This window comes from Alligator mississippiensis, chromosome 1 (assembly GCF_030867095.1).
Source record: "Alligator mississippiensis isolate rAllMis1 chromosome 1, rAllMis1, whole genome shotgun sequence".
In the NCBI taxonomy this organism is placed as follows: domain Eukaryota; kingdom Metazoa; phylum Chordata; order Crocodylia; family Alligatoridae; genus Alligator; species Alligator mississippiensis.
The window spans coordinates 28,545,515-28,560,845 of record NC_081824.1 but is presented as its reverse complement, the minus strand read 5'-3'; the positions used below and the strand labels follow the sequence as shown (position 1 = coordinate 28,560,845).

General features: G+C 46.0%; 1 protein-coding gene across 5 annotated transcripts in view; it reads left to right on the top strand.

Annotated features, from left to right (window-relative positions):
• Positions 1-12,314, top strand: part of GREB1 (growth regulating estrogen receptor binding 1) — a 159,786-nt gene extending 147,472 nt beyond the window's left edge. For all 5 annotated transcript variants that reach the window (XM_019492721.2, XM_059729572.1, XM_059729573.1 and 2 more), the window contains 7 exons: positions 338-542; positions 1,487-1,661; positions 2,064-2,282; positions 6,167-6,302; positions 6,871-7,071; positions 8,778-8,916; positions 10,483-12,314. In XM_019492721.2, the coding sequence (XP_019348266.1) occupies positions 338-542; positions 1,487-1,661; positions 2,064-2,282; positions 6,167-6,302; positions 6,871-7,071; positions 8,778-8,916; positions 10,483-10,646 (1,239 nt within the window). In that variant the 3' untranslated portion in view covers positions 10,647-12,314. The remainder of the gene's footprint in view (positions 1-337; positions 543-1,486; positions 1,662-2,063; positions 2,283-6,166; positions 6,303-6,870; positions 7,072-8,777; positions 8,917-10,482) is intronic.
• The last annotated feature ends 3,017 nt before the right edge of the window (positions 12,315-15,331 follow it).

Sequence of the window (15,331 nt, the reverse complement as noted above, 5' to 3'; positions counted from 1 at the left end):
TCCTGCCTAGATGCCAAAGTCCTTTACAGTTCTAAGTGAAAGGGTGATATCTTCCAGGCAGGAGAAGGTTTAGAAATCTCATCTGGGGTCATGCCTATCTCACTTTCCCTTTCACCAGTCTATCAAGTGATCAGGATCCTCACAGAAGTGTAGAGATAGAAGGGACTTTTACTCCAACCCCCAAAACCAAGCCCCTGGCTATAAGCAGAATCTGAACCTTCATAGGAACTCCCCATTTGTGGTTAAGGCATGGCACTTATACCAGATGAGGACCCAGCTCTCTTCATTTAAATATAATTCAGCGTAATGCAGATGCCTACATTTTTTTTCTTCACAGAGTGAAGATTACATAAAAAGCCCCACGTTTACTCCCACTACTGGGCGTCATGAACATGGACTTTTCAATCTCTACCATGCAATGGATGGTGCCAGTCATCTGCATGTTCTAGTTGTCAAGGAGTATGAGATGGCCATATATAAAAAATACTGGCCAAACCATATCATGCTAGTTCTGCCAAGCATTTTCAACAGTGCTGGTGTAGGTAGGTATATCGGAAAAGATAAAGCAGGTATGTACGTGCATACATATACATATACCATTTTTTACAGTGATTCAGGTTATTGCTATGTGACTACCAGGCAGCAAAATATTCCACACTACTGTTTTACACTTCAGAAACTTTCTTTTCTTTACTGTGAAGGTAGTTCACTATTCTGTGCCCCAAATGACCACAAAGTCCATTAACACCCATACAGTCATTTCTGTTTAACCCAATAATGTTAGCATTAGTGAACTAGACTTGTGCATTCATGGACAGTTTGTTCCAGGTGTAGTATGCAGCAGAGTGAATTTTTGGCTCCAGGCCATTAGCTAGTGGGGTAGCAGCTGAAGGCAATGAAACATCTATCTGGTGGCATCTCAGAAATGAGAAATATAGCTCTATATGTGTATAGTACTGGATGGGGATGGAGGAAGGTGAGGGTGCCCAGACAATGCTGCTCTAGTTCAGTTATACCTCATTGGCAGCTTCTGCTAGTAGTGAATATTCTAGTGGTGAATATTCAATAGCATTATCTTCATAATATGAAGATATATAGAATGTCCTGTTTCACTCAACAGGATCCACTATCATGTGAAAGTGGATGATGGAGGGAGGTAGTTGTGGAGTTAAATCTATCCTTCAATATTTCAAGGTATTAGCCATTAACTGCTTTATTTTTCACTTCATCAGTCTTTAAAACACACTAAATCTATACCACAAAAGGCAAACTCTTCTAAGTAGCTTCCTAGCTGATATCCCATGCTGCCTAGCAGCATGCCTAGCCCACAACCCAACTGCCTTTGGCAGGCAAAGGTAGTATATTTACTTTGGCAATGCTTTAATCATCACTCTCCACCTACACTCAGGATTGCATGGATTTCCTTTTGAAAAGGCTTCCAGTTAACAACAATCAACTCCTTATTGATATTCTTTTTTGGTTTTAGGTGCTGCACACTTTCTAATAAAAGAACTGTCTTACCATAATCTGGAACTAGAGCGAAATCGGCAAGAGGAACTGGGGATTAAACCCCAGGACATCTGGCCTTTCATTATCATTTCAGATGATTCCTGTGTTATGTGGAATGCTGTTGAAGTTGATTGTTCAGGAGACAGAAAGAGGTAAAACAGGATAGTTAAGGAGCGTGTATTTTCCAGCCAAACTCTTTATTTTCCTGTTGCATAATAATGGTGTTAAATTGACATCCCTGAAATAGCATGGCTTTTCTTCTGTGTAAAAGTGGGGAACTGAATTTGCCTGGTAACAAAGAAATATGTCTGCATGTAGTCCAAAGGTCAGCACTTGTTATTCATCCTTACTTATGTCTAGTCCACCAAAGTTTTAGGTCTACTACAGCCTCAACAATATAGTTTGGCTCTTCGGTTGAAGTTGTAAAGGCTCATGCTTAAGAGTTTTGGGGCACAGTTATTGCTGTGTTGGCTAAAATGTTGGCAGGAGCCTGTACACTTTCAATGAGATTTAGCAAAGGAGTCTAAAGGATATTTTTCCCCAATCTCTTGTAGTGAATATACATGGACTGAAAGGAATGTTTCCTTGAAGCAAATTCTGCAACATATTGAATCAACTCCTAATGTCACTCACTACGCCTTAATCGGGATGCGGAAATGGTCCAGTAAAACCAACAGTGCTGAGATCAAAGAGCCATTTTCCTGTTGCCATGTACATGACTTCATCATGCTGAACGTGGATCTGACACAGAATGTACAGTATAACCAGAATAGGTGGGTGAGTCGGGACAAGGATTAACTTGTACAACCTTCATCCTATAAGCTTCTTCACAACTTCAACTATATTTCCTAAGAGACTGCTAATGAGATACAGACACATTTTATTGTTTCTGATTAGTTCTATTCCTGATCAAATGTGGCTGAAGAATATGGTTCGCTTTCCATCTAAAATAAAAGCTAAACTTGTTATTTAATTAATGACAACACTTTTAATTGGATGAGGCAAAGAAAAACAATATGGCTGGAGGATTCATATTGATTCACTTCATTGTTCCTACTCCAGTCATCTTAAATTCACTGTCAGCTACTGTGCAGTAACTGTTTATTTACTATACCTCACAGACCTTAGATGTGCCATGCACAGGCATTTCTGTGGTTTTACTCCAGGTCTGGAGAATCAACTAATAGCAACAGAAGCACCACATATATTGCAGACATTGATCTAAATAGAACTGGTGACTGAAGTACTCTGTCACCTCTGGAAAGAGTCTTTCTGGCCCAAATCCTAATTCAAATTTTTCTACATGTTACTTGACTATACCACATAACTCCCTGAAAGCATTGCCAGAGAAAAACCAGGCAGACCACTTTTCCACCTTCTGACTCAATAGCCTTGTGGTTGGGCCATTGGTCCAGGAAGTGGGAGATCTTGGTGCTAGAGCTTGCTCACTCTGTGGCTCTGGATGGTTGATCCTCCCCCCACTGTTATCTTTCCACTTCATCAGATGACTGTAAAACACAAAATACAAAAACATTAGTGTGGAGGCTGGGAGCAAGGACCAGAGCACACTCTTTGCTTCCAGGGCACTGCCCCCACCCCTAGCCACAGAATGAGGCTTCCTTTGGCTTTCTCTCCTCCTTGTGACCCCTTCTTGGCTCCCCTGTCAGCTGACTTTAACAAGAGGCACTTTGTTAGGTAGTGGAAGAGATACAGAGGCAGGTGCTGATATAGCCATGCATGTGGGAATAGCATTTAATTCTGCATAAGTAGCAATAATACTTCTTACATGGCTACACTTAGATGCAAGTAACACTTAGATGCCTTCAGGCAAAATGGGATTTGGACTTCCGGGTTCCGATTTACTTACAGGGAAGAGAAAACACCTGTGCCCTATGAATATACTGATAGCTTCAGGCTCCATGTTTGTTACTTGGGCCCTTTCAAGAACATTGTGACTATGCCTCCCATTGTATAGGCTTACATTCTTAGGCTCTTGAGTCTGTGATAAAACTGTATTTTTTTCGTATGATGCATTAACTTATAAGGTAATTTATAAGTTTTTGAAAGAAATGTCCCCCAGAACTCAGTGGCTCAGTATGAATATAGCACAGCAGTTTCTGTACTCTTTGGTACACAAGGAAGCAAGGTGACTAGTATCATATTCAGTCACCTGTTCAGTCATATTCAGTCCCCAGCCTGAGCAACCAGGCATCCAGTCTCAGCTGGGAGAACTGGGAGTGGTCTTTAGCAATTGCTCAGACTTACGCCTGTGGAACCACAGTAAGTCACCTTACCTGCACTGTGCCCTCTTGAATGCTAATCAAAGGGAACAGTAATACAATAAAGCGCTGCCAAGCAAGAATATATTCTATTTTGCCTGCAATGTTGAACCACTGGTGGTTATTCATTGTCCCACGTGTGGCTGTCTAGTGAGGTTTTATCAGCATTGTGTGTCAATCTAAATATGAACTGGTATGGGGGAAACGTTGCATTTAAAATGAAAAGAGGCACAAAGCCAAGCCAGGCAGAGATACACAAGGACATTGTCACGGCGGGGTCCTCACGGAGGGCCGTGATCTCCTTGAGGCCCTCCCACTGCGCTACTTTGGCCCGAGGGCACCCTCCATTCTCGTCCGCCACGTCTTGATGGAATATGTAATAGGGAGGCTGCCTTGTGTTTCCTCGGGCACGTAAGCTCCTGGACCCCTCGTGGGTCTCCCCGTGTGATGGGCGCTACCCAAGCACCCCAGCCTTATGGGCTATGCGTGGCTCCTACCTCCCCTGATACCACGCCCCAAGCCTCGCAGATGTAATAGACGTTGTCCGGTCTGTCTCTCTCGTGCCCTGCCTCCCGCTGGGCCTCCCCTGATGGTACGGTCCCGCTCAGGGACTCCCTAGCGGGCCCCGGTCCTATGGGCCAACCGCACGGGCACCCTCTCTGACCCTGGCTCCCCGCGCTGCTACTCCCTGTGTTCTCGGGGCAACCGCAGCGCCCTGCCTCAGTCTGAGGGGTGTCACCGCACTAGCCTGTGGCCGGGCTCGCTATGCCCGTCTCGGGCTCCTCGGTAATTGCCCTTCTCTCTAGGGCTCCTTAGTATGGCGCTCCCCCTCTCCGGGGCTCGCTGTGCCCACACTGGGCTACTCAATAACGTACAATGGCGCTCCCCCTCTTTGGGGTTCGCCGTGCCCACACTGGGCTACTCAATAATACTGCCCCTTTCCTGGGGCCGGGGTCTATGTTCCCCCACACGCAATCCGGGGTCTAGGTCCCCGTCCGCAACCTACGGGTTGCGCCCGCGACCCACTGGCCGTGCTCCTCGCCGCCAGTTGCTCACGCACTGGCGTGCGAGCTGCGCCTTCCCTGGCGCTATGCAGATAATGCGCCCTTTTGGCGCTAGGACACCCCACACTCTCTGGGGTCCCTGTGATTGAGGCCTCCTCCAACCCCTACAGCCTCACCCAAGCCTCCGGGTGTAATATACAGAGCCAAACGTAAACTAGAGCCTCCTGGCTATAACACAAACATAAAGCCCCCCTGGCTAAACCTTTAGTGCCCAATCCTCTCAGGGCTATCATGAGCTGTACTCGCTCGTCAGGCTCCTCCTCATATGTCGGCTGAGGGAGCTCCTGCCTCTCCGGCTGTTGGCAGAGAACTGCCAGCCTGGCCTCAGGCCTGAGCTTTATAAGGGCCAGGCCCTGCCTCCTACAGGCAGCTGGTTCCCCTTGGTTGCTCCGGCAACCCGCAGCTGCGCTCATTACCTGAGCAAGCCTCAGCTGGGCTCGTTATGTCAGGCCGGGGCGCGCTCACTTGCTCCCTGGCAGTTTCTCCACTCTAGGAGCAGGGGCACCGAGGTGCCCTGCGACAGACATATACAATTATTAGTGACATCAGAGCTATCATTTTCAAATGCCAGATTTGCCATTGATCCCTAAATCTACTTTAACTGTGATCTTAATTTTAACAGTTAGAATATTTTACAAAACCACTTGCTGCGTGTTTTTTTTTTTTTTTTTTTAACTTTGGAGTTGAGATGAGGAAAAACAAAAGACCAGATTGTGATTCTGGCTGTGAATTGTATACCTGCTGAGTTGGCAGAACCATCATTCTGGTTCACTGTATAATATATACATTCAAAATATTAAAGCAAGTTCAAATTTCAGGGTACCTTAGATGCAAACTTAGATGTTTATGTTGAAAAGTCTAGGCCAAACCCAGACCAGAACCAGGGGTTTCCAATCAGTTCTGTATATAATGGTGTGGGCCACACTTGGTACAGTGAAGTCTTTAAACTGGGGAGTAGTTTGGTCTCAGTTTGCATAATTCATTCATATTTCTGTGTAGCTGTGTTGAATGAAGCCATGGCTGTTTCTGAATGCTTGGCCCCACTGATGCAGACTGACAGAATTTCTGTAGTGGGACACTGAAAATGTCAGCACATGCTCCTTATTCTAGAGGAGAAATAGAAAATCTCTATTTCTTTCTCACTAATCTAGGGCTTCAACCACTTCTTTTGAAGTCAGTGGGAGTTTTTCTCTTGACCTCATCTGGTGTGGCCTTACACTTTTAGCTGAATTACTATAGTATCTCAGTGCCTTTTTCAGCTAACGTGCAATAACAAGATTGCACATTAATTGATATGGTTTCCCCTCTTCCCAGATTCACATGTGATGATGTTGACTTCAACCTGCGTGTCCACAGTGCTGGCCTTCTGATATGTCGGTTCAATCACTTCAGCATCATGAAGAAGCAAATTGCTGTAGGAGGACAGAGGTCCTTCCATATTAAGTCTAAGGTGAGAACTTAGGATTCTGTTTCATTGCTGAAGTGATGTGTTTGTAGATTTTATCAGCCTTGTACCAGAAAAAATGAGGTGTTGTGGTGTACGTCCCATTACCAAAGTCAACACAGATGGGCTACTAGATGTTTTCATAAACATGAAGTTTGTTAGGTTGCACTATTTTCAGGATATAAATGCACATTTATCTTTGTCAGACATTTTCCTGTGAAACTTCTTAGCCCACATAAAGTCTTTCTTTTCTTGCAAGCAAGAAAGCTTTCACTGTCAACTCATTATGCAGAGTTCTTGTCTTGCTCTATAGTCCTTCCTTACACCATACCATGTTCAGGAGGAACACTGGGTGTAAAGTAGAATCCCCAAATTCCATACATAAGCACAGAAAAAATGCAGTTTTCTAGGGACATTCGGAACTTGGGAACTAAGAGTTTTGGCTGAACATTTTTGGTTCCTGTATGAATTTTGGATTTGTGGGACAGTGAAGCAATTTGTGCAAAGTCAAATTTAGATAATTAGAGCTTGGTTGGTCAGGATTGATCTGTACCAGAAATATTTTTCCTCGTAGGTATCTGATACTCCAGTTTCAATCTCACCTGCTCAGTACATTTGTGCTCCTGACAGCAAGCATACCTTCTTGGCAGCACCTGCCCAGCTGCTGCTTGAAAAATACCTCCAGTATCACAGCCATCGCTTCTTTCCTCTCTCACTGAAGAATTATAGCCATCCAGTGCTATCTGTGGACTGTTATCTTAACTTAGGACCACAGGTACTGAACAAAATTATTTTAAAGTAGTTCTGCAGTCTTGGCAGATATTTTAACCCAAGTGTTGCATTAGTTCTCTGATAACAGTCCTGCAGGGTATTTACATGGCCCTTAACCAATAGAGTATTGGATCATTATAACTTCAAAGGTCAATAAGATACACACAGAAAATTAATGATTGGAAGCTACGTATTAAATAATAAAGTCACCTTAGAACCCTGCCATAGTTGCTGTTAGCAATCAAGAGTCCACTTGAGGCTGGGTGGCCCATCTAGCTAGCACAGTAGCTGAGGCATTCCAGCTTCTGTAGCTAGCAACACACAAGGAAAAAGATGTAGATAGCATAAGATCTGGCTGTCTTCGCTTCCCAGTCTGGATGACCAGGTACCCACTGATAGCCAGGTTGATTGGGCTGGGGGGGGGTGGGAGGTGGTACTGTTGGGAGTTTGGGAAGAACACAGCTCTTGGTGCAGATCCAGAGCATTGCTCAAACTCATGCTTCTGGATCCCTGGAGAGACACATTAACTGCATTTCCATTGTGCACAATAGTAAGCAGTAGTTTTATTCATTTAGTGCGTATGCTGTATTAGAGTTTGACTTCCTAGATACCAAAGCATTTTTTTTCCAAACGTGTTCCTTCCATATGACATGACCCTTTGTCTAGCTGTATCTATTGCAGTGGTTTTTTCACTATCCAGTTTTCCCCCAGCATACCCCGAGTAGGTACATAAATGTAGTATTCTTATTTCATCCAGAATGAAACTGAAGCCGAGAAGTGAATGCTAGAAGTACAATCTGTACAAAAGCTAAGCTCAGAACTTGGGAGTTGCAGGGTGTTAGTCTTGTGCTCAGACCAGAGCTTTTCTCCAAAAGGCAGACATGCATTTAGTCTCAAATTCAGACCAGGTCTGACAGTGATACAGAGGGTTTGTCTGCTGGGTTGTTTTATTTTTCGGTTGTTTTTTTGTCCTCCCACCCAACTGGAAAACCACATGTAAATCAAAGTTGGTCGATCCGCCAACTTAACCTCATCACTGAAAGAGCCATGTAGTGGGCTTTACAACTTACTCTGCCCCCAGATTGTTTTGAGCCATATCGTTTATGGTCTTTTCTGGCTGAGGTCTGACAGGCCCAGGTCTTCCCAAAATTTAGAAAAACACTGTATGAAGAGGGAGCACTCTGTTATGTCTTTCCATCAGTTTCTATAGTATGTCTCTTTAGCTGTAAGACATCCAGCACATTGCAGGAGTTCAATACAGTCTGGGCTAGTTGCCAGAGCTGGAACAGGATTAGTGAATTGGCCATTGGAAGATTTCTGTATTTTGAGAGCTACAAACATTTCAAATCTTTAGTGAACCTTCAAGATTTCTAAGGAGCTCAAGCAGTTAGAGTAATCAAAGAGACAACTTTTAGGGGGAGGGACTGTTACAGTGGCTTGCAAATTAAACCATATCCAGGCACAGTAATAATAACAATCATTATCCTCATCACCACCTTAACCATCACCTATGTAGCATTCTTAATCAGTAGAAGGATTTTTGTTTAGAGCAGTGCTTCAACATAGTTGATCATAAAGGCCATTTCTTTAATTAGGAAGCATTTCTAAATACGAAGCAGGTAAAGATGTTCACACCTTGTTGTAAAGCAGTAGTCGGTAACCTTGTAGTTTGAAGAAAATTAATTTCTGGTTCTTTTCCCCTCCAATTAGATTGCAGTTTGCTACGTGAGCTCCCGACCTCACTCTCTGAACATCAGTTCCTCTGGGTTGATATTCAGTGGCCTCCTGCTTTACCTCTGTGACTCCTTTGTTGTAGCTAGCTTTCTGAAAAAGTTTCATTTCCTGAAAGGTGAGCTGCAGAACAATGCCTACAGATCACGACATCGGTTTGGTGTGGGTTGACCACTCTACCACAGGGTAGAAACTAAAGCAGGTTTGCCTTTGTACATAACGTCTATGCTCCCATTTTGGGATCACGGTGACCCTTCACTATAGTAAATTAGCATCAAATACTGCAATCAATCCTAGTTTTCAGAACAAGGGAGGCACTTCATCTATGCTGTTTTGTCACCTCTTATATGTACATAATTATTTAGTGTGCATATACAGATTGGGTACTTCAGTTTATGCCTTAAGCATTTGCCACTGAATGCCTGCAGTTGTGTCCTTCCGGTTTTCAAAATATGACCCATATTCTCTATTCCTTGGAATAGAAGATAGGTGACTTGATGCTAATAATAATAATATTAATAATCAGTTTAGTCTCTAAGCTGCTAGAGTGTCAGCACTGCAGACCAGTATCCTCTACCTTCACAGCAAATAGTTGTATTACAAAGCTCTTTCATCCTGCCTGTCTTCAGGTGAGGACACATAATATATTTCCATTTGTGTAATCTGCTTGGACACTGGTGTAGGCTTGGAGCATAATGTGCAGCCCTACGCTAGTGTAAATTGCTTCACGCTTAGGGAGAATTGCTCTTTTGAAAGCTAGGAGTAATTGCACCATCATATAGATATAGCGTGTCTGCAGCTCTACTTAGTTTCATCCCCTGGGAGCAGCTCACTGAATGCTAAAGGGCTGATACTGCCTCCCCTGACATCTCAGGTACCTGTACATGTGCAGGATGCCTGCTCCAATGTGTTCTAATTAGAACGCTTTGGAGCTGACTCAATTAACCTAATTAGACCACTCAAGCAGCCTCACCATCACATGTATTCAGCATCGCCAACAGTTCAAAATGGTGGCAGGGGTGCTTTAACTAAAGCTTGTTGAATAAGCTTTAGTTAAAGCATCTCTTCTGCCATTTTGAAGCGTGGGAAGCTGAATATATGAGACACTGCAGGCATTTTAATTAGAATGTCTAATTATAATTCCCCCCCCCAAATCCCAGAGCACATGTATAGATGCTCTAGGGCTGAGGTGCTATAATAACACCTCCTAGGGGCAGCTTCTGAGACCAAACTAACCTACATCAGCATGCAAACCAGTATCAAAATCTGGCCTGGGAAGGGCTTATTCCTGCTCCGAGGTACGTAGATGTTTTCTATCACCAGAGTATCTCAGCCTCTCTCTACCTTTAATTATTTTTCCATACATCACCCCAAGGTGCTAGAGGTGTATTATTATCCCCATTTTAAATGAGAGAACCAAAGCACAGAGAGATGATGTGATTTGCCTGAAGTCATACAGGAAGGCTGTGGCAGAGCTGATACAGTGGCTGAACCTGTGTCTCCTGAAGCCAACATTACCATCTTAATCCTTGAACTGTCTTTCCTCTCCTTCCCATCCCATTGGAATCAATAGAGGGTTCTGCACACTGAGAACTGCAGAGGAAGGCTGGTGATTTAGCAACAACCCCATCTTCCCCCCGGCCCCCACAAGACTCACAATTGTTTGTTTCAACCACCCCTGCAGGTGCCACCTTGTGTGTAATTTGCCAAGACCGCAACTCCCTTCGCCAGACTGTTGTCCGATTAGAGCTTGAAGATGAGTGGCAGTTCCGACTACGGGATGAATTCCAAACTGCCAATGCCAAAGAGGACAGGCCGCTTTTCTTTCTGACCGGACGGCATATTTGATAGAAAATGAACACACGTCATGATTAGCTGACCAAGAAGTGTAATGCAAGAGTTGAGGTTCTCATCTGCCAGTCTCATGACCTTTTAGAAGCTCAGAGCTCTGCAACATTCATGCAAACGTTGCCTGCAACCCAAACACTTGGGCAATTTTAAAATATTTTTATTAAAATGATATTTAACCGACATGTGTTTCTATATTTCCAAGCACTGGACATGACTCTTTAAAGGTGATTAGCCAATGGAAGTGATTTCCTGATACTTAGAAAGAAATGTTGAGTCAGTGCTTTGCATAATGGAAATATTTATGGATCAGAAGAGAGGATGTTGAACACATTTCTGCTGTCAGAACAGACAGTGCATCACATGTTTCATACCTGAGATTTTTAAAAACAATTTTGTACATTGCAGAAATACAGTATGTACATTTAGAAGTAGAATTGTGATTCAAGACTTATTTATCTAGAAGTCAGCACAAGACATCAAACCAAATATTGGATTTACAGGAAGTTTTGCATTCATATAAAACACTACTGATTGGTGCAGGGAGGCTTTTCATATGGAGAGATGTGAAATATATTTCCTATGTAACAGAACTGGGTATCTACTTTACCTGTGGAGTGAGTAGTACACTGGTAATTTTCCATGTAGGAATCTTGGGATGGAGATGCACTTATGGTGCCTGGTTTTTTGGTTGTTCAAGAAAGAGACATTTGAAAGCAGATTTAACAAGGAAGGAGTATTGAACATTTATTTCAGAAAAATGCACTGTCTTGGAAAAGTGCAGGAGACTGAAAAGATCTGAGGGCAATATTGACCTATTAGGCCTGAATAAACTTGTGTTTTGAATTACTGGTGAACTTGTTGGGTTGGCTTACGTCTTCAGACTGGGCCACTGTACAGCCCACACAAGAGATGAAGTACTCCAACAAAAATAACCTTTCAGGATGATATCTTGCTGAAGTGCTTCAAAGGAGTGGGGAAGTCAGGGTTGAATCTCTGAAGAGTATTCGCAGCAATCTAAAAGGTTGATTTGAAAATATCATACAGTACAATACTTCGATCATTGTGTGGATCAAATGGAGAGCGCTTGATCGGAACATCTGTTTAGATCCTAGAAATATTCCCTGAAGTTGCAACCCCATTCCTTCATGTCTGTCCTAAAGAAATCAGTGACTCTGATCATTGGCCTGGGCTGCAGAAAAAGGTAACGTAGACATTACTAGAAACCCTTTTATGAGAAGGCAACCCTTGTTGGTTGGTGACACCAATTCAAGAACCAGAATGTGCTGGTGAAGCAGCATTAAGTTGCTGTAAGTGTCTGGAAACTGGAGTTATTGCAAGACCAACTTTGTAAACAAGGCACAAATGATAAGGCTGTGCCAAAGAGCTGACTGAGAACTTATTTGCAGGGAAAAATAAATCCAGTGAACGGAAGAGATTTAGGTTGATGTTTACAACATTGTTCTGTTCGAAGGTGATACGTTTGTATATTTCGTCGTTCCTATTCAGAAGTGAGAACTTTCTTTAAGTTTAGGGAGGTGGGAAGTTCTGTGTAAATAGTATCTCCTGTGCAGTTTTATTCATTTGATTAGCTAATTTAAAACTTTTTTAAGGATTGTAATATTCATGTTTGACCTGCCCTTTATAAATATATAATGCATGGACAGCTGTCTTGGAAATGTTTGATCATTGTCAATTGCTCACACTTACAGGGGAAAAGTAGTTTTGGCAAGAGGAAACCAATCAGATGTAGAAGCAGCCTGTGTATATCCAGAGGATATATAATAGAGTTAGCATATACAACAAGCTCTCAAAGGTTCAAGGCTTTGGGAATAGCTCCCCTGCTATGGGTGTAGGAGCCAAATCTCTGTTGACACAATTTAAAGGTAGAAATTAAAATCAACTCTCTATACAAACAGTATGGGCGAGATGATATTCCAATATATTCCATAAATTCGAGATGATATGCTCAAATCTCTGAAAAACCATTGTGCAAAAGGTCCCATCTTCCTTCCCCCACCTTTTTGTGACTCAGTGGGCACGTCTACATGAGATGTATTACTGCGTAGTAGCCTACTACTACTGCACAGTAACATGCGTATAGATGCAGTCTGACAGCAAGTTTGCTTCTGGGTCAGCCCAGCCTCTAGGGGGTTGGCCTGAGGCCAACACCAGGGCTGCAGCCTAGGAGCCTCTCCTGCTCCTGGGCTGGGCTGCCTCTATGGTAGCCCCTGCCTGCAGGCTATAAAAGCCTGTAGACATTTTTGTACCCTGGGGCACACAACACAGGTAGCCTGAGGGCACTGCAGGCCCTGTATGTCCCCTTGGGCAGGTCGCAGACCTCCTGTGCCTGCCTGTCAGCAACCTAGCACTGCCACCTGGCACAACGCTGCCTTGAAGCTGCCAGGGCACTGCCGTCAGGGCTACTTGCAAACTGTAGCCTCTGGCCAGGCCTGTCAGACCCCCAGGACACTTGCAAGCAGCTTCTGGCACCAGCTGCCACCTGCCTGCAGCATGTCCCCAGCAGCCTACCCTACACCTGCAGGTGCTGGGGGGCATAGCCTCTGGCATGCGGCTTACTGTCCCGTGCCATGTCTCTGCACTGGGAGCTCCTGACAGCTGCCCAAAGATGGCAACACCAGGACCCCATGGGGTCCCAGAGAGCTGGCATAGGGCCCAGCATGGCCTCATCCTCCCAGTTCATCCTCCATGGGTGCACACGCCCATGCCCTCCAGGGCCCCAACTGGAGCCAGGAGGAGACTGGTGATCTTGGGGTGCTCTGGGGCAAGGCAGAGGTGCTGCGCCAGTTTAAGCAGGTCTGGTGATCCAACACCCACATTTATAAGGCCCTGTTGGGTGGGATGTGGGAGCAAGTACATGACCCATCAGTGCAGCAGTGCCGCATAAAGGTCAAGGCATTGTGGGCACTATGGGCTGCCATGACTGGCCACAGCCAGCTGTGTCCGCAAGACCATGCCCTTTGTGAGGCAGCTGACAGATATTCTAGTGCCCCAGGACTCAGGCTGCAACCGTATGGTTTATACCAGCATGGGCAGCCTGCCAAAGCTCCCACCCTGCCGTGGCACCTCCACTGACACATCGCTGGAAGAGGGACCCTTGAGCATACAGTTCCCACCCAGCCCCCTGTCTGCAGCCTTCTAGCACCTCAGGGACCCCTGACCAGCACCTGCCTCACCAGCTGCGCAGCCCCAGTGCCAGCCACAAGGAATGGCTGGCCATGACACTGCTGACTGCCAGCAGCAACAGCTCCTTCCTAGGGAGGGCCCCTGGCTGGATGCCCGCATGCCATGCCCTAAACAGGTAGCTCTCCAGGTGGCAGCAGAGGTTGTGGGGCAGCCTCAACTTGACCCCAGTGGTGTCGAATCTCAGTGTCCCAAACCAGAAGCACAGGTGCACTCAGGGAACAATGAAGATCAGCAGCAGTGGGGAGTAGTGGGTCAAGGACCCCTTGGTCCACACAAACAGGTCATCATGCACTGCCTGGGGTACGCACAGCAGGGGCACGCTTGAGGTGTAGTGGCATCGTGGTTGGTGGCTGGCTTCAGGATGCCTCCCATGAAAGGCCCCCTGTGGTGAGGGTGGGGGCATAGATAGCTTCTTGTCCCAGTTGTCCAGGATCCCCATGCCCCCCCAGCCCAGGCGCCATGGGGTGCAAGTGGCTACAGGTGTTGCAGGAGCAGAATACCATCCTGGGTCAGGCAGAACAGGCCACAGATGACAACCGCTGGGTGCTGGACACTGTTCTGATCTTGGTGGTTGCTTTTTTTCTTCCTGCATTTGATCACATTCATTTTGCTGCCTGGACTCTGGCTCTAGCCCCACAGGCCCTCTGGCAGCCACCCACCACCCTGCAGCAGGCCCCCACCTTGGCCTGGGAAGAGGTTCTGTGGTGCCTGCAGTTGCCAGGGGCTCCTGGCCTGGGCCCTGCACCGGATCTGCCACCATGCAGTCGCCTACCCTGGGCTAAGGCCTGCTGCTTGCCCCAGCTCCATGCAGGCACGGAGCTGGAGCTGCCATCAGCAGTGACAGGACCACATGCCAGCCCTACTGGCCATAGACAGCTCCTGGGAGAGAGGGAGCTGCCCTCGCCAGAGGACCAGCAACTGCTGTTGCCCTGGGGCAAACCCCCCACCCACCACACCCACTGCAGCATCTGCACTCACAGGGGAACAGCCAGAGGTCGGGGTGCTGGCTGCCTGCCCCCAGGCTCTGCCTCCTAGGTGCCCCCACACCACAGAGCTCCACTCCAGAGCACTACAAACAACACTTTGTAAATAATTTGCACAGGGAAAAGGGTTTTTTTATTGTTGGTGGGTGGGGAGGGTGGTGGAGGGGCTTTCTTTGTTGGAGAGGGAAGAGGGAGGAGGCTGTGTTTGTGGGGAAAGGAGGGGACTCTGTGTTGAGAGGGGAGGGGGAGGAGTGGGTGGGTAGGCATGTGATGTGAGGGGAATAAAGACTGATTTGGATATGTTTCTACAATGAGAGTGGTGCTGGGGCTGGGCAGGGGGTAGGGAGCCTGTGGGTGGCAGGGCAGGGGGTCTAGAGTGGTGAGTGCTGGAGGAGGTAGTCAGCTAGAGCTTCCTGCAACCTGGTGTCCTGGGCCCTGCTGGAAGGTGCATGGCTCTCCTGGTTCTTTGGTGTGGGGGGGACACTGCTGGCACTG